We start from the raw sequence: 18,979 nt of genomic DNA, 5'->3' as shown, positions 1-18,979 counted from the left end.
TAATGACTTAGTAATCCATATATAGGTCAAAAATAGGTACAAAATCGAGGTTTTTTCCTCATATCTCAGCCATTTGTGGACCGATTTTGCTGATTTGAAATAGGAAACTTCTCGAAAGCATGTCTGAAAGAATTATTGAAGATTTGGATCCCGAAGATATCTGGGGTCTTTAGAAAATTAATTTCAACAAACAGACGGACAGACAGACGGACATGGCTTAATCGTCTCCGCTATCTATAAGGATCCAGAATATATAGGGTCGGAAAATTATATTGTGGAAATTACAAACGGAATGACAAACTTATATATACCCTTCTCAAGAAGGTGAACGGTATACAAATGTCAAAACTTATAATGCCGTTGATTTAAGGACAATTGAGTCTATATTAGTTCCAAATTTTATTATGATATCATTAACCTTTAAAATTTTACATTAATTCAAATTTTATATTTTTATTTATGGAAAATCACCATATTATAAAGATTTTTGGCAAAAATTTATAGAATTATTTAATTTCCCTAAAATATCAATCCTCAAGACCTAAGGTTTTCACCAATATCAAATACTTATATAAAAAGCCTTTATTTACTCCTCAGAAGTTCCACAAACCTTGCGCCCTTTGAAAAATTTTTACGTTTTTATACCCTTCACCTTCGTGAGAAGGGTATATAGAAGTTTGTCATTCTGTTTGTAATTTCCACAATATAATTTTCCGACCCTATAAAGTATATATATTCTGGATCCTTAAGTTGATTAAGCCATGTCTGTCTGTCCGTCTGTTTGTTGAAATCAATTTTCTGAAGACCCCAGATATCTTCGGGATCCAAATCTTCAATAATTCTGTCGGACATGCTTTCGAGAAGTTTCCTATTTAAAATCAGCAAAATCGGTCCACAAATGGCTGAGATATGAGGAAAAAACCAGAACAATCTCGATTTTTAACCTATATCTGGATTACTAAGTCATTAATATAGACAATGTGGATACCTAATGATAGATATTTCAACGACGTATATAAGACCATAGTAAGTTGGACCTACAATGGATCAAAATCGGAAAAAAAATGTTAACCCGAATTTTTTTCTCAAAAAAAAAATTGAAAAAAGAAAACAGTTTTTTTAAATTTAAAATAACAATTGAAAAAAAATTTTACAAAAAATTTTAACCAGAATTTTTTTTTTCTCAAAAAAAATTTAAAAAACAAAAACAAATTTAAATTTAAAAAAAAAATAATTAAAATAACAATTGAAAAAAAAATTTACAAAAAATTAAAAAAAATAGTATAATTCGGCACAGCGAATATAGCTCACTTACTTGTTTCATATAAGTATTTCATGCAAAATGTTACTAACATATCAAATGTAAATTTTGAATTCAAATACATAGTGAGACTTAACAGAATGTTTGGTGTAACACATTTTGCATGAAATATATTATATTTCATGCTTTTTCCAAGTTCCCTAACCACTGTGCTACGATTTCAGCAAATATGCTTTAACACTTCCAAACAAACCAGCCAACAAAAAGGAGACAGACAAGTATTATGTCAATTAACAAGAGTATAAGAGTATCAGTGTAAACAAAAAGGAAGAAGAAGGTGTCCGGCATTGTTTCTTCTTCTTTATAACATAAGAAACAGTTAGAGAATGTCAACCTTTTCTGTTGCATACAGAGAGGGGCTAGAGTTGAAATATAAAAACTATAAGTATTTACAGTGATAAAAACAAAGAAAGATAGAAATCTAAAGGATGTAATGAAGTTAAATAGACCAGTATTAACAGATTTTACTGTTAATGTCCTGATGCCCATAAAAAAAGAAGAAACAAAAACTCCCACAAACAAATTATCTCTGGTTTATGTTTTTTAATGGAATTTCTTTCATTGTTTCTTTGTGGTGACAGACAGCAAGAGGAAATACTTGGAACTGGAAAATAATATAAATAATAAATCCCATTAACACATGTAAATATGTTTATATTAATACATATGTAGTTATAATAAATATAATAAAAATGTATTAAATTATGTTTGAGTTAGTTGAGTTGGCATGTAAATGTCCTTGTATGGTTTTGTCTTTACCATCTAATGACTGTGTAAATATTCTATTAATTGTTGTCAATGTCCTTAATAAAAAAGGGAATTCAATGAAATGGAACAGGAATCTACATATTTGTTAACTGTCACAATTATTATTATGGGCATTAATTTACGACCGTGTTAATTTGTTATAATTTGTAATCATCGTTTTTGATTTGAGTGGATAAATTAATTACGGAAATTAGTAGAAATGAATAAATAGATATGTATATTTAGGTAGTGGCAGAAAATCAACCCACATTTAGACAGAAACTGAGCAACTATCTATCTTCTATAGACAGACGTTGTCCTGTCAAATTAAAAAAATTCTTGTGTTCGATTTGTGAGAAACGGTTTAAAATGGGTAAAAATAGTTAAAAAGAAAAAAAAACGTATTGTTGAACAATAATTTTTATTCATATAGGTTTTTTTTTATAATTACAATGAATTTTATGGTCATAGAATAAAATATACATAGAACATAAGTCTGGTGTCTGACAGATCGAGCTCCTTTTCTTGATTAAACGCTTATTGGACAAGTTATTAGCAAATTTATATACCCTTCACGTTTGTAATTTCTCCTTTTTTCATTTCCGACCCTATAAAGTACAGTACGGGCTCGATTTGCGCAACCGAAAGGAAATCGAGGTTGTTGCGATATTCGAAATGTTGCAATAAGCAACCACTATATATGCTATTATTTTTATTTTTTTTTAACAAAAACATGCAACTTAATTAACAAAATGTAATTAATTCATATATTAAACAAAACAAAGTAAAAATAAATGGTGTAAATAAATCTTTTAATAAAAAATAACTGAATAAACAGTCAAAATTCTTTATGAGAGCAGTGTCGCCGTGAAAGTATTTTTTAGGTGCCTATGATTTGGCAAATAGTTTTGAATTACGCTTCTGATTAAAAAAACAACCAGAATAAATAGAGAATAGAATAACTTCTGAATAATATCACATATGAAAAAAAATAAAGTTGCACTTATCGCGTCTGTTTTTTGAAAAAAGTTGCAGTTATAAAGACTCTAATGTTAAAAAATAGGCTGTTGCGCTAATCGGTCAGTTGCAATAATAGGTAGTTGCACAAATCGAGCCCGTACTGTATATATATTCTGGATTCTTACAGATAGCGAAGTCGATTAAGCCATGTCCGTCTGTCTGTCCGTCTGTCTGTTGAAATCAATTTTCTGAAGACCCCAGATATCTTCGGGATCCAAATCTTCAATAATTCTATCAGACATGCTTTCGAGAAGTTTGCTATTTAAAATCAGCAAAATCAGTCCATAAATAACGGATATATGAGCAAAAAACCGGGACAACCTCGATTTTTGATCTATATCTGGATTACTAAGTCATTAATATAGACAATATGGATATCTAATGATACATATTTCAAAGTCCATTGCAACGATGTAGATAAGGCTATAGTAAGTTGGACCTACAATGGGTCAAATCGGGAAAAATATTTTTTAACCCAAATTTTTTTTCATCCAAAAATTTTTAAAAACTAAAAAAAAAATTTTTTTTAAAAAATTTGGAAAAAACTTTTTTTAAAAAAAATTAAAAAACAATTTAAAAAAAAATTTTTGAAAAACAATTAAAAAAAATTAAATTTTGTTTACCTAAAAATATTTAAAAAAAATTATTTTAAAGTATAATTTGGTGAAGGGTATATAAGATTCGGCACAGCCGAATATAGCTCTCTTACTTGTTATATAAAAAAATCGATTTTTGTTCAGAAATATGAGTGATCACAGATCGAGCTCGTTTTCTTGATTAAACGCTTATTGGCCAAGTTACTAACGATTTTAGATATTGTGAGTTTTTATATAAAAAATCGATTTTTGGCCAGAAATATCAGTGATCACAGAACGAGGTCCTTTTCTTGATTAAACGCTTATGGCCAAGTTATTAGTGAATTTAGATATTTTGAGATTTTATATAAAAAAACATTTTTTGGTCAGAAATATGAGTGATCACAGATCGAGCTCATTTTCTTGATTAAACGCTTATTGGCCAAGTTACTATCGATTTTAGATATTGTGAGTTTTTATATAAAAAAATCGATTTGTGTTCAGAAATATCATTGATCACAGAAACGCTTATTGGCCAAGTTATAAACGAATTTAGATATTTTGAGTTTTTATATAAAAAGATCGATTTTTGGTCAGAAATATGAGTGATCACAAATCGAGCTCCTTTTCTTGATTAAACGTCAAGCCCGACCATATAATAACCTACACTAAGTAAAAGAGCAAAAACATTTTTCTTTTAAAATTTCAATTATTTATATTTTTGAATGATTTTCGGAAGTGGGCCTTATATGGGGGCTATGACCAATTATGGACCGATCACCGTGAAATTAGGTCGTGTGATTTATGTCTCTATGAAAGTTTACTATGTTGAATTTTGTGAGTATACCAACATTTTTAAGAGTTGTATGAACGTTAAAGTGATTTTCGAAAGCGGGTCTATATGGGAGCTATGACTAATTATGAACTGATCGTAACAAAATTTGGTGACATGAATTTTGTATATATAAAACTTATTTGGAGCGCAATTTGTGGAGATACATTTATAAATTAAACATTTATGACCGATAAAATCCAATTTCGGAAGGACATTTGTATGGGGGCTAGGTGAAATAATGGACCGATTTCAGCCAGTTTCAACAGGCTTGGTCCTTGGGCCGAAAAAATAATATTTACCAAATTTGATAGAAATATCTTCAAAATTGCGACCTGTACTCTGCGCACAAGGTTTAAATGGACAGCCAGCCAACCAGACGGACGGACGGACATCTGATTCTAAGTCGATCGGCGTTTATAGGAATATGCACCAGTGTATTAAGACGTTATAAAGTCCTACGATTGAAGATAAAATAAGACGGTATAAAGACCTACGATTGAAGCTAAAATAAGACTGTATAAAGACCAGCGATTGAAACTATATTATGACTGAATAAATAACTCAGATTGAAGCTAAAATGTGACTGAAATATGACTGTATAAAGACCTCCGATTGAAGATATAATACGACTGAATAAAGTCCTCAGATTGAAGCAAAGATATGATTGAATAAGGACCTACGATTGCAGCTAAAATATGGCTGTATAAAGACCTACGATTGTAGCTGAATTATGATTGTATAAAGGCTATCAAGTGGAGCTAAACATATAGGTATAAATAACTTCAATTGAACCTAAAATGGGACTCTATAAAGACCATAAATTAAAGCTTAATTAAGACTGTATTTGGAGCTAAAATATGACTCCACAAAATATGACTACAGAAAGTCAATCAATTATAAAATATGTACACATAAAACAAAACTATGACTTTATAAAACCCTACTATTGAAGCTAAAATATGACTGCGTAAAGACTTAAAATATGACTGTTTTATTTTCCATAGTATTTTATAAGAACACAAGCAGTAAATCATTACAAAATTTACTCCAATTTCAAAATATTCCGGTAATTAAAGATACTGTCTACTTTACCAGAAATATTTTTAGCCACAATTTACAACATTCCATATTATTTACCTACAACTTTTAAAAAAGAAGCCTTTACCATCATTAGTATCATGTAGCAATTAACTGAAAATTCCCCCTCCAAAAAAAAGTACATAATTGTTAATAATGACAATGTGATACTAATTTGTAATTAAAACTATATGAAATAAATCAATTAATAAGCTTTATTTATGGCGAATACACCACACACTCACCAAATACTCTGGAGGGAATTGAATTTCAAAATAAATTTCAGTCTTTCAAGGATACAACAGCCAAGTGTTTGTTTTAGGAAAAAAAAAACAAAGAAAACAATTGTAAAAAAATGCCTTTAAATAATAAAATTAAAAAAGAATCAGAGAAAAAATGCTCAAGTTGGTGGAGTTGCTTACATGCCGCCATTGATGATACATTTTGGGAGTATACAAGACGCACTAGAGTCAGTGGAATATGGTTATTAAGGCCTCATCGTACAGAGGGAATATCAAGGTGGTTTACGAAACTAAGAATTTTGGGAAGATGTTGAAAGTTTGAATATGATTTTAGATGGTGCTGGTCTTCGGTTATGATTATACTTTTCTTATGTGGCGTCTATTTGTCTTTGCAATTGTGGTTGAAGTTCTATTCCTATCCCATTTTGAATACAATTTCAAATGATTTACCCATTACGGATGTGGCTTTTCCCGGGGTCACCATTTGCAGTCCCAAAGTGGTGAATGTGGAGCGTGTAAGGCGTTACATTAAAACGCTGTAAGTTATCTTTAAAACAAAACAAAAGAGTTTCCCTATAACTTCCTTTATATAGCGACATACCCGACAAATACAACATCGATGAGGTGGCAGCCGGTTTCGAATACCTCAATGCCTTTACCGATCAGGGCTGGGCTGCTCCCAACAACAACAATACTGTATACGAAACCACCGATGCCGTTTTGCGTTACAATAATGTCACTCTATACGAAGCCGCCATGCAAGTCTGTGCCAGTTGCGATGATTTTGTCAAACGCTGTTTTTGGGGCGGCAATGAATTCCCCTGCCGTCAAAATCATGAATATCTATCATTTATACCCACCACCTCTTATCTAGGACCATGTTGTTCCTTCAACTATAATCCCCGTAATCAATCGTATGTACCCTTCTCCTCCAATATCTTTGGCGTCGATGGCGGCCTTTTATTTATAGGAGTAGAGGGTTCCGAGCGTAATCTTTCTACCGGCTTAATAGTTTTGGTCCATCATCCTATGGATTTTGTAACGGAATCTACCACATCGGTGACCATCACTTCGAATTCAGAGAGTTTTGTAGAAATTTCTCCCACCGTACAGAGTTCCTCGAAAGAGGTTTTAGAGTTATCAGAACGTAAGCGTGATTGTTTAATATCCGATGATTTGGCGTTGAGTAGTTATCGCCAGGCATCTTGTCTGGTGGCCTGTCAAAGTCAGCTTATCATGCAGAAGTGTAAATGTCAGCCTTATCATTTGCCCAATGGCAAGGCTGAGTATGAGTGTAAACTTAATGATTCTATGTGTTATTCGAATGAGTATGGTGAGTGAAAATATAGAAAATTATTCTTAAATTAAGTTGATTGTTTTTCTTTTTCAGACACTTTTAAAAGCGCCAAATGCGATCAGTGTTTACCCAATTGCTATGACGTCACTTACTCGACATTGGCCTATAAAACAGATCTATTGCTTCACAATTATTCGATTAGCTCACTTTAGTTAGTATATTTTTGTAACTGATTCTTGAGTTATTTATTATTAGAATTTTAATTATTTTAGTTCTTTTACCAACTTTACCAAAGACTCGTTCATAGTACGGGTTTATTTGGCCAAACAGGTAGTGCCGGCTATTCACAAGGTGACTGTTATGTCCTGGATTGGTTTATTGTGTGAGTACAATATGAAAAATAGTGAAAGGTTTTTCTTATCTTCACTTGAATTGAAGCAAAAATAAGACTGACTAAAGACCTACGATTGAAGCAAAAATATGACTTAATAAAGACCTCAGATTGAAGCTAAAATATGATTGAATAAAGACCTACGATTGAAGCTAAAATACGACTGTAGAAATACCTCTGATTAACGCTAAAATATGACTGTATAAAATCCTACGATTGAAGCAAAAATATGACTGAATAAAGACCTCAGATTGAAGCTAAAATATAATCGAATAAAGACTTACGATTGAAGCTAAAATATGACTAAATAAAGACCAACGATTGAAGCTAACATATGACTGAATAAAGACCAACGATTGAAACAAAATTAAGACTGAATAAATACCAACGATTGAAGCAAAAATATGACTGTATGAAGACCTACGATTGCAGCTAACATATGTCTAAATAAAGAACTACGATTGAAGCAAAAATATGACTCAATAAAGACCAAGGATTGAAGCTAAAATATGACTGAATAAAGACCAACGATTAAAATTAAAATATGTCTGAATAAAGACCTACGATTGAAGCAAACATACGACTGAAGCTAAAATATGACTGAATAAAGAGCAACGATTGAAATAAAAGTAAGACCTCAGATTGAAGCAAAAATATGACTGAATAAAGACCTCAGATTAATGCCGAAATATGACTGAATAAAGACCTCAGATTAATGCCGAAATATGACTGAATAAAGACCTACGATTGAAGCTAAAATATGACTGAATAAAGACCAACGATTGAAGTTAAAATATGACTGAATAAAGACCAACGATTGAAGCTAAAATATGACTGAATAAAGACCTCAGATTGAAGTAAAAATATGGCTGAATAAAGATCACAGATTTAAGCAAAAACATGACTGAATAAAGACATACGATTGAAGTTAAAATATGACTGAATAAAGACCTCAGATTTAAGCTAAAATATTACTGAATAAAGACCTGAGATTGAAGCTAAAATATGACTGAATAAAGACCTATGATTGAAGCAAAAATATGTCTGATTAAAGAACTACGATTGAAGCTAAAATATGACTGAATAATCCCCTACTATTGAAGCAACAATATGACAGAATAAAGACCTCAGATTGAAGTTAAAATATGGCTGAATAAAGACCTACGATTGAAGCTACAATATGACTGAATAAAGATCTACGATTGAAGCTAAAATATGACTGAATAAAAACCTCAGATTGAAGTAAAAATATGACTGAATAAAGACCAACGATTGAAGCTAAAATATGACTGAATAAAGACCTCAGATTGAAGTAAAAATATGACTGAATAAAGACCAACGATTGAAGCTAAAATATGGCTGAATAAAGATCACAGATTTAAGCAAAAATATGACTGAATAAAGACCTACGATTGAAGCAAAAATATGACTGAATAAAGACCTGAGATTGAAGCTAAAATATGACTGAATAAAGACCAACGATTGAAGCTAAAATATGACTGAATAAAGACCTCAGATTGAAGCAAAAATATGGCTGAAAAAACCCCTACGATTGAAGCTAAAAATATGACTGAATAAAGACCTACGATTGAAGCTAAAAAATGGCTGAATAAAAACAAACGATTGAAGCTAAAATATGACTGAATAAAGACCTACGATTGAAGCTAAAATATGACTGAAGGAAAAGCTTCAATTGAAACTACACAAAGACTTTATAAACCCCTTCCATTGAATATTCCTTTCTTTGCTTACAGCTGACTTGGGTGGCGTTTTCAATCTATGTCTGGGTCTCAGCATGGTGTCGGTGGTGGAGTTTTTCTACTACTGCACTTATCGTTTGAGGGTCAACTATCAAATGCGCAAAGTCTTAATGCAGTGAAATGGATTTCAAATTAATAATCTTATTTCAATTACCTTAAAATATATGAATCTTGCATCCCAAAAATGAAAACAAATAGTTAACTAAATTATTTAAAGAAACTCAATTCTTTTTCTTTTTATTCTTAACAATTTTTGAGGAAGGTTTTCTTTTTAAAGCTTTTTTTACAACACTAGTATCCTCTATAATTACATTTGCTTTTACTTCGGCTTCCAATTCCTCATTAGATTCTTGCTCTTCATCCTCCTCATCCTTTTCAGTGTCACTAAAATAGAGAAATTCATTATAATTCCTAAATTCTTTAGATTTTTATAGAAATTACTCACACTATCGTTTGCATATTCTCAAACATATCCTCATATTCCTCATCTTCCGATTCGTCATCTTTGGAGTTTTTATTTTTCTTTTGTTTGGATTTTGTTGGAAGCTCTTCTTCGTCACCTTCGGCTTCTTTATCATCTTCATTTGCATTGGGATTTTCCAAAGATTCACGCAATAGAACACGTGTGGCTTTGGATTTGACGTAACTCTGGTACAGGAGTACACAAGAATCGGTGTTGTGTACGCGTACATAACGATCCAAACAGGCAGTGGCTAAGTATTTGCCAGAGTTATCTACATAGACATCACTAATGCCACCAGTAAAACCTTTGTAGGTGTGAACGAAATTCTTCATGCGGCGTATGTCAAAGGCCTGGAAAATTAGAAAAAAATTAGTTTTTCGTTAGAAAGTCAATAGAACAAATATTTCTATTCTTACCTTCATGGCTCCCATTGTAGTACCGGTATAAATATAATTTCCATTAGCCGCCAAGGAAGTAAAACTCATTTGATCTTCCGTAGCATACAATTGAACCGGTCTTCTCTGCTTACGTGTATCATAAACACGCACATAACCATGACGCGAACATGTAGCCAAGACATGAGGTGAGTCAATAAAACCAACATCACTATCCCATACCGGCACCTCAAGTTGCAAAAAGTCGTTGGGTAAATTTTTCGAAGAAAACACTTGTTTACCCTCGGCCGCCATATCCAAGACTTTAAGGTTATTTTGTCTACCCTTACCGCCAATAGCCACTAAATTACGTTCCACCGGACATTGTCTCAAGTGAGCCATATCATCGCCCACTTTGTCTAGCGAGAAACCATGTACGGTTGTATCTACACCCTCTTCATTAACAGCCAAACACTGCAGCTGGCCATTGCCAAAACCGGCAACTACACTGTTATCAAAACGTGCCAAACCTACGACGGGAGCATGTTCAAAATCCAAAGTATATTCTTGTTGTTCTGTGCGCACCGAATGCACTTGTACGGTCTTCTGATGGCGACCTATTAAAATTTCCGATTTATTTTCATTGGCAAATGCCAAAGCGCTAATGCGTGACTCTTTAGTTAATTCTGTTAAATTTTGTAGATTTTTTTGTTGAAAGGGATTCTCCTGGTAGGCAGGCGTTAGTTCTGAATAGGAAAAGTAGCAAACATTTATAATATTTTGTTCAAATTAGAATGATTATAGAAAAACTTACTTTTAAAGGAACCCGTTTGTGTGCCCACATAAATTTCATGATTTTCTACATAAATGGGATTTTTTACATTCGCAGTTGTCCACTTCATTTTGATTTCTATTAATTTGTTTAATAATTTTTAGGTTTTTGTATAAAATTAAATGAAATTGTCCGCTAAAAACAATTTCTTACGACTATAAACAGAGAAATAACAACACGTGCTAAGTAAAGAGAATAATAACAAAACAGATGTTTGATTAATCTCTTTCAACTTAATAACTCTCTTCATTATACTTAAGCTAACTAAACACAGTTTATCATAAGGTTGCCAGTGCTTTAATATTTAAAAATTAATTATAAAAAAAACTAAATAACAATTGCAATTCCAAAAATAATTATAAAGATAAACTACTTTTAGTAAAACAAACTTCTTTTATATAAAAATTTGTTTCTTAAATAACGATTTCATAATAAAACCAATATTTCATTATACAGCCTTTATTTTGTTTTTCATCTGGCCACCCCAATACACAAGGCGAATTTATTTATGAATTCGCCTTGTCAACACAGCTGTTGAATAAAAAATCAAAACAAACATTTTAACATTTTTTAAACAAATCTAAAATTATTAAAAATTTAACCATTTCTCAACAAATCCTTGCTGCAAAAATGTCCCTAACCAAAGTACAGGATGCCTCCTTAGTATTTAAACACCTAAATGGTTTAATAAATATCTACAAGCCGGCTGGCATGAAAGTGAAACATGTAAAGTCGGCTATTTTACATAATATTTGTAGAGGTGAGCCCAAAATTTTAACTAAAATTTAATAAAAACATTAAACAGCTTCTAATTATTAAACAGATCTTAATGACTTGGACTCCCAGCGAGAACCCAAAAAGCCTCAAACTCCCTTATTGGAGTCTGGAGGAGCGGCAGATCCTATTTTACGCAAGATACATAACTTGAATTTATCCGAAAGTGTATTAAGTACCGGACCACGTTATGAAATCGAGGATATGCGTTGTAGTCAGGTGGCCTCCTTGGGACAACACACAAGCGGTGTATTGTGTAAGTCTTTCTAAACAAACCAATATAAAATAATATATAATAATTTCTTTCCTTTTTTAGTATTTGGCCTCAACAAAGGTCTGCGGCAAACAATGCGCATACAACGTAATCGCCCTTTAAGAGCCTACCATGTTAGCGGCTGTCTGGGTGTAGCCACTGAAAACCATTTACCCGATTCTCATGTTACCGTCAAAGCCTACTATAAACATGTACAGGCCGATCGTCTCAGTGCTTTAGCCTCCTCCCTGCAAGCCTCCCACCAACGCAAAATGTTCGAGTTATCTGGTGTGGATATGCAGTCACAAGCGGCCTATGAAATTGCCTGCAAAGGTCTTATAAGACCGGCCAACGATAGCCAGCCTGTTATTTATGGCATTAAATTGATAGATTTCGAAAGGCCCAACTTCACATTGGAAATACATGCCATCAACGAAACGGAACAGTATTTGGCCACTTTGATACATGAAATTGGTATAGAATTAAAAACGGTGGCTCATTGTTCCGGCCTAAGGTGTATAAGACATGGCAAATTTGGTGTGGAAAATGCTTTGCTGCGACACGGTTGGAATTTGGCGGGAATTGTTAAAAATATGAGGGAACAAAAGGAGATATTGCAGCAATATCCATTCCTGCTGAAGCAGGATAAAATAGAATTAAGGAATTGATAAGATATTAGAAATAAATAATGGTTTGTTGTTGAGTTTTTTAAAAGGAGAAAAAGTCAAAATTTATGTTCATATTTTCTATATGGAGACAATTTTCTATTGATAAAACAATTTGCGACTGTTTTCTATGGAAAGAGTTGTGGGATAAACGGTTTTCAATAGAAAGTTTTGGAACAACAGTTTTTCTATAGAAAATGTTTGGGGACAACAGTTTTTCTATAGAAAATGTTTGGGGACAACAGTTTTTTCTATAGAAAAATTTTGGGAAAACAGCTTTTTCTATAGAAAAAGTTTTGGGACAATAGCTTTTTCTAAAGAAAAAGTTTTGGGACAATAGCTTTTTCTATAGAAAAAGTTTTGGGACAATAGCTTTTTCTAAAGAAAAAGTTTTGGGACAATAGCTTTTTCTATAGAAAAAGTTTTGGGACAATAGCTTTTTCTATAGAAAAAGTTTTGGGACAATAGCTTTTTCTATAGAAAAAGTTTTGGGACAATAGCTTTTTCTATAGAAAAAGTTTTGGGACAATAGCTTTTTCTATAGAAAAAGTTTTGGGACAATAGCTTTTTCTATAGAAAAAGTTTTGGGACAATAGCTTTTTCTATAGAACAAGTTTTGGGACAATAGCTTTTTCTATAGAAAAAGTTTTGGGACAATAGCTTTTTCTATAGAAAAATTTTTGGGACAATAGCTTTTTCTATAGAAAAATTTTTGGGACAATAGCTTTTTCTATAGAAAAAGTTTTGGGACAATAGCTTTTTCTATAGAAAAAGTTTTGGGACAATAGCTTTTTCTATAGAAAAAGTTTTGGGACAATAGTTTTTCTATAGAAAAAGTTTTGGGACAATAGTTTTTCTATAGAAAAAGTTTTGGGACAATAGTTTTTCTATAGAAAAAGTTTTGGGACAATAGTTTTTCTATAGAAAAAGTTTTGGGACAACAGTTTTTCTATAGAAAAAGTTTTGGGACAACAGTTTTTCTATAGAAAAAGTTTTGGGACAACAGTTTTTCTATAGAAAAAGTTTTGGGACAACAGTTTTTCTATAGAAAAAGTTTTGGGACAACAGTTTTTCTATAGAAAAAGTTTTGGGACAACAGTTTTTCTATAGAAAAAGTTTTGGGACTACAGTTTTTCTATAGAAAAAGTTTTGGGACAACAGTTTTTCTATAGAAAAAGTTTTGGGACAACAGTTTTTCTATAGAAAAAGTTTTGGGACAACAGTTTTTCTATAGAAAAAGTTTTGGGACAACAGTTTTTCTATAGAAAAAGTTTTGGGACAACAGTTTTTCTATAGAAAAAGTTTTGGGACAACAGTTTTTCTATAGAAAAAGTTTTGGGACAACAGTTTTTTCAATAGAAAAAGTTTTGGGACAACAGTTTTTTCAATAGAAAAAGTTTTGGGACAACAGTTTTTTCAATAGAAAAAGTTTTGGGACAACAGTTTTTTCAATAGAAAAAGTTTTGGGACAACAGTTTTTTCAATAGAAAGTTTTTGGGACAACAGTTTTTTCTAAAGAAAAAGTTTTTGGGAAAACAGTTTTTTCTAAAGAAAAAGTTTTTGGGAAAACAGTTTTTTCTAAAGAAAAAGTTTTTGGGAAAACAGTTTTTTCTATAGAAAAAGTTTTGGTACAACAGTTTTTTCTACAGAAAAAGTTTTGGGACAACAGTTTTTCTATAGAAAAAGTTTTGGGACAACAGTTTTTCTATAGAAAAAGTTTTGGGACAACAGTTTTTCTATAGAAAAAGTTTTGGGACAACAGTTTTTCTATAGAAAAAGTTTTGGGACAACAGTTTTTCTATAGAAAAAGTTTTGGGACAACAGTTTTTCTATAGAAAAAGTTTTGGGACAACAGTTTTTCTATAGAAAAAGTTTTGGGACAACAGTTTTTCTATAGAAAAAGTTTTGGGACAACAGTTTTTCTATAGAAAAAGTTTTGGGACAACAGTTTTTCTATAGAAAAAGTTTTGGGACAACAGTTTTTCTATAGAAAAAGTTTTGGGACAACAGTTTTTCTATAGAAAAAGTTTTGGGACAACAGTTTTTCTATAGAAATAGAAAAAGTTTTTCTATAGAAATAGAAAAAGTTTTTCTATAGAAATAGAAAAAGTTTTGGGACAACAGTTTTTCTATAGAAAGTTTTGGGACAACCGGCTTTCTATAGAAAAAGTTTTTGGACAGCTGGCTTTCTATAGATGTTTTGGGACAACTGTCTTGCTATAGGAAAAGTTTTGGGACAACTGTCTTGCTATAGAAAAGGCTTTGGGGCAACCGGTTTTCCATAAAGTTTTGGGAGAACCGGTTTTCTATAGTCTTTTGGAGTAACACTTATTCTATAAAAGAGTTTTGGGACAAGATTTTCATGTGGAAATCGTTTTGGGACCACAGTTGTTCTTTAATTTCAATTATTTATTGCGACAACACTTTTCCCATAGAAAATGTTTTGGGACAGTAGTTAATCATAAAGAAAAAGTTTTGAGAAAACTGTTCTTAAAACAATTCTTTCACCAATTCATCTTTTAAAAAATCATTCAAAATCTTTTTGTTTTCATTCAAACTGCGCCTGCGTTATATTTAAAACATAAATTCTCTGTGGGAGTGATCTCTTAAGATCATTTGAACACACTATTAAATTAGTGTGTCACTAGCAGTTCAAGTGTGTATATAGCCATCATTCTAAAATCTAAAAATATAAACCATCACATATAAAACAACAAAAAATTGTGAAAAATTTCATAAATTTATTAAAACGGTTTATCCTAATTAATAATCACAATAATTTTATTCAATAAAATTACAAAAATAATTGAAAATGGATTCCGCCATTGATGGTTGTGCAGTGTGTCAAATACCGGCCACTCTTTTTTGTTCCGCTTGCAAAGTAGTCAAATACTGTGGAGCTGAACATCAGCGCCAGCATTGGAAGCTGCATAAAAAAGAATGTCGCTGTTTTCGCATTGATAATGATGCAACAGTGGGTCGTTATCTGTTGGCCACTAAAGATATTAAAGCTGGTACGACTATATTCTGTGAAGCGCCCTTGGTTGTGGGTCCCAAGTGGTATTTAACGGAAAAGGAACAAGAAGTACCGGTTATGCCCTGTGTGGGCTGTTTTACACCTTGTCGCATGGGTGCATATCAGTGTCCAAAGTGTGTTAGAATTTAAAAATGTTTGCTAGAGTTGGTTTTATTATTCATTTCATGTATTTATATAGATGCCATTGGCCCTGTTGTTCTCCCGACTGTGAGGGGTTGGACAATCCTAATTTGCATGCTTTAGAATGCTGTATTTTAATGCTGGGATCTGGACCGAAACCGGCTGGAGATATGAATGCCTTGTTGGATTATTATCGGTCGGATGCTTTGTTGGTTTTGAAATGTTTGATTTTGCAAAGACAAAATACCAAAAAATGGAGCGAACTAATGGACATGCAAAGTCATGAAGAGGACAGACAGGGCACGGAATTGCAGGAGTAAGTTACAATTAATAAACCACAACTGCTATTGAAACCAAATAAGTAATTCTCTTTTCATTTCCCAGAGATGCTGAACAACGCATTGTGTCCTATTTGCAGCGCAATTTTTTGCAACCTTTAAAAACGGTTGAACGACAGACCAAGAGTAAACATTTGCCCGAATATGACAGCGCTATTTTACATCGCATTTGTGGCATTATAGAGACCAATTACATGTGCATTAGTTTGTCGTCTGGCTTGGAATTGAGTGGCGTCTTCTATACAGCCTGCATGATGGAACATTCTTGTCTGCCCAATTGTTATTTTCAATTTGATCAGCACAATGGCTTCCGCATTTCGGTTATAGCCGGTCGTGACATTAAGAAGGGAGAACATTTGAAGATTATGTACTCGAACATGCTGTGGGCCACTCAAATGCGTCATGAACACCTCATGATTACAAAACATTTTCTGTGCAGCTGTGAACGTTGCCGCGATCCCACGGAAATGGGTACTAATTTCAATGCTTTGCGTTGCGTGGGCGATGTAAATGTTGAATGTGATGGAATACAGTTGCCTAAAGATCCCTTGGATAGCAAAAGCGATTGGGTGTGCAATAAATGTCCAATGATTATAAGTGGAGAAGAGGTGGGTAGTTGGCTTTATAGAAAATAATTTTCTCAAGGGAATTTTTACAGAAAAACTATTGCCCCAGATCCTTTTTCTAATAGAAAATATTAAAATAGATTAAATGACTGTATAAAGAGCAATTATTAAAGCTAAATTATGACTGTATAAAGACCTACGATTGAATTTTAGAAATATGACTGTATAAAGGCCTTAAATTGAAGTTAAAATATGACTGTAGAAAGGCCTTAAATTGAAGCTAAAATATGACTGTAGGAAGGCCTTTAGTTGAAGCAAAAATATGACTGTAGGAAGGCCTTTAATTGAAACTAAAATATGACTGTGTAAAGACCTACGATTGAAGTTTAAATATGACTGTAGAAAGGCCTTAAATTAAAGCTAAAATATGACTGTAGAAAGGCCTTAAATTGAAGCTAAAATATGACTGTATGAAGGCCTTTAATTGAAGCAAAAATATGACTGTATAAAGACCTACGATTGAAGCTAAAATATGACTGTAGAAAGGCTTTTAATTGAAGCTAAAATATGACTGTAGAAAGGCCTTAAATTAAAGCTAAAATATGACTGTAGGAAGGCCTTTAATTGAAACTAAAATATGACTGTATAAAGACCTACGAATGAAGCTTAAATATGACTGTAGAAAGGCCTTAAATTAAAGCTAAAATATGACTGTAGAAAGGCCTTAAACTGAAGCTAAAATATGACTGTAGGAAGGCCTTTAATTGAAGCAAAAATATGACTGTATAAAGACCTACGATTGAAGCTAAAATATGACTGTAGAAAGTCCTTAAATTGAAGCTAAAATATGACTGTAGAAAGGCCTTTAATTGAAGCTAAAATATGACTGTAGGAAGACCTACGATTGATGCTGAAATATGACTGTAAAGACCAACGATTGAAGCTTAAATATGACTGTAGAAAGGCCTTAAATTGAAGCTAAAATATGATTATAGAAAGGCCTTTAATTGAAGCTAAAATATGACTGTAGGAAGGCCTTTAATTGAAGCAAAAATATGACTGTATAAAGACCTACGATTGAAGCTAAAATATGACTGTAGAAAGGCTTTTAATTGAAGCTAAAATATGACTGTATAAAGACCTACGATTGAAGCTAAAATATGACTGTAGAAAGGTCTTTAATTGAAGCTAAAATATGACTGTAGAAATGCTCTTAATATGACTGTATAAAGACGCACGATTGAAGCAAAAATATGACTGTAGAAAGACCTACGATTGAAGCTAAAATATGACTGTATAAGGGACTCTTATTGCAGCCAAAATATGACTGTATAAACCCCTTTAATTGAAGCTGAAATATGACTGTATAAAGAGTTACGATAGAAGGTTTAATTGAAGCTAAAATATGACTGTATCCCTAAATGTAAATATGACTGTATAAAGACCTACGATTGAAGCTAAAATATGACTGTAGAAAGGCTTTTAATTGAAGCTAAAATATAAAGACCTACGATTGAAGCCAAAATATGACTGTATAAACCCCTTTAATTGAAGCTGAAATATGACTGTATAAAGAGTTACGATTGAAGGTTTAATTGAAGCTAACATATGACTGTATCCCAAAATGTATCCAATGATTTTTCTATCTTAAAGATATGATCGAAATTTGTTTTTTATTCCATTTCCAGGTCCGCTATCTTTTAACCCAAATGACCGAGGAGGTAGAATCTCTATTGGCCCGCAAACCCACCCTCAAACAAGTCGAAAGTCTTATCGATAAGTTGTCTACATTTTTGCATCCAAATCACTATCATATGTTCAGTTTGAAGCACTCGCTCATCCAACTCTATGGCAATGAATTGGGCTATAAAATGCAGCAACTATCGGAAGAACAATTGACCAAGAAACTCAACATGTGTGAGGAACTTTATGAAATTTGCCAGAAATTAGATCCATTCACAATACGTCTCTCGATTTATGTGGGTATAATACTGTATGAAAAGCATACTGTGTTAGTGGAACAGGCTAAACGTTTGAAGCAGCAAGTAAAGGTGGAGAAAAAATTGTATGTGGAAGCTAGGGAGTGTTTATTGAAGGCCTCAAAGTTTCTGGAAAAGGAATTGGATAATGTGGCGGGTAGTAAACTAAGTGATCGTGTTAACAAGGCTTTGGAATATGTGGATATTTTATTGGTTAAAGTTTAATAAAAGGAATGGAATGTCTACAAAGTAAATAAATTTTTGTATTTTTTTCTATTGTTGTTTGCAAAATAATTAATGATAAAACCGGGTT

At 32.3% G+C, this 18,979-nt stretch overlaps 4 protein-coding genes across 4 annotated transcripts; 3 read left to right on the top strand and 1 right to left on the bottom strand.

Annotated features, from left to right (window-relative positions):
* The first annotated feature begins 5,921 nt into the window (after window positions 1-5,921).
* ppk6 (pickpocket 6) lies at window positions 5,922-9,384 on the top strand. The gene is made up of 6 exons (XM_065512647.1): window positions 5,922-6,094; window positions 6,152-6,355; window positions 6,411-7,150; window positions 7,208-7,325; window positions 7,387-7,496; window positions 9,260-9,384. Exons 1-6 carry the CDS (start codon window positions 5,931-5,933, stop codon window positions 9,382-9,384), a joined length of 1,461 nt encoding a protein of 486 aa, XP_065368719.1. The 5' UTR covers window positions 5,922-5,930.
* Window positions 9,385-9,468: 84 nt separating this feature from the next.
* On the bottom strand, window positions 9,469-11,100 carry l(2)k09848 (lethal (2) k09848). Its single transcript, XM_065511562.1, has 4 exons — window positions 10,917-11,100; window positions 10,145-10,848; window positions 9,711-10,078; window positions 9,469-9,649 (listed from the first exon to the last, which is right to left on the bottom strand). The coding sequence occupies exons 1-4, from the start codon at window positions 11,002-11,004 to the stop codon at window positions 9,487-9,489; spliced, it is 1,323 nt and encodes a 440-aa protein (XP_065367634.1). The 5' UTR covers window positions 11,005-11,100; the 3' UTR covers window positions 9,469-9,486.
* A 413-nt stretch (window positions 11,101-11,513) lies between these two features.
* Window positions 11,514-12,644, top strand: LOC135960799 (pseudouridylate synthase TRUB2, mitochondrial). Its single transcript, XM_065512189.1, has 3 exons — window positions 11,514-11,694; window positions 11,758-11,964; window positions 12,025-12,644. The coding sequence occupies exons 1-3, from the start codon at window positions 11,565-11,567 to the stop codon at window positions 12,627-12,629; spliced, it is 942 nt and encodes a 313-aa protein (XP_065368261.1). The 5' UTR covers window positions 11,514-11,564; the 3' UTR covers window positions 12,630-12,644.
* Window positions 12,645-15,192: 2,548 nt separating this feature from the next.
* SmydA-5 (SET and MYND domain containing, arthropod-specific, member 5) lies at window positions 15,193-18,924 on the top strand. The gene is made up of 4 exons (XM_065513973.1): window positions 15,193-15,776; window positions 15,842-16,099; window positions 16,168-16,729; window positions 18,376-18,924. The coding sequence occupies exons 1-4, from the start codon at window positions 15,439-15,441 to the stop codon at window positions 18,889-18,891; spliced, it is 1,674 nt and encodes a 557-aa protein (XP_065370045.1). The 5' UTR covers window positions 15,193-15,438; the 3' UTR covers window positions 18,892-18,924.
* The last annotated feature ends 55 nt before the right edge of the window (window positions 18,925-18,979 follow it).

The sequence above is a fragment of the Calliphora vicina genome, chromosome 5 (genome assembly GCF_958450345.1).
Source record: "Calliphora vicina chromosome 5, idCalVici1.1, whole genome shotgun sequence".
Lineage (NCBI taxonomy): Eukaryota > Metazoa > Arthropoda > Insecta > Diptera > Calliphoridae > Calliphora > Calliphora vicina.
Note: the sequence above shows the minus strand (reverse complement) of the source record. Positions and strands in the feature narration are given on the sequence as shown.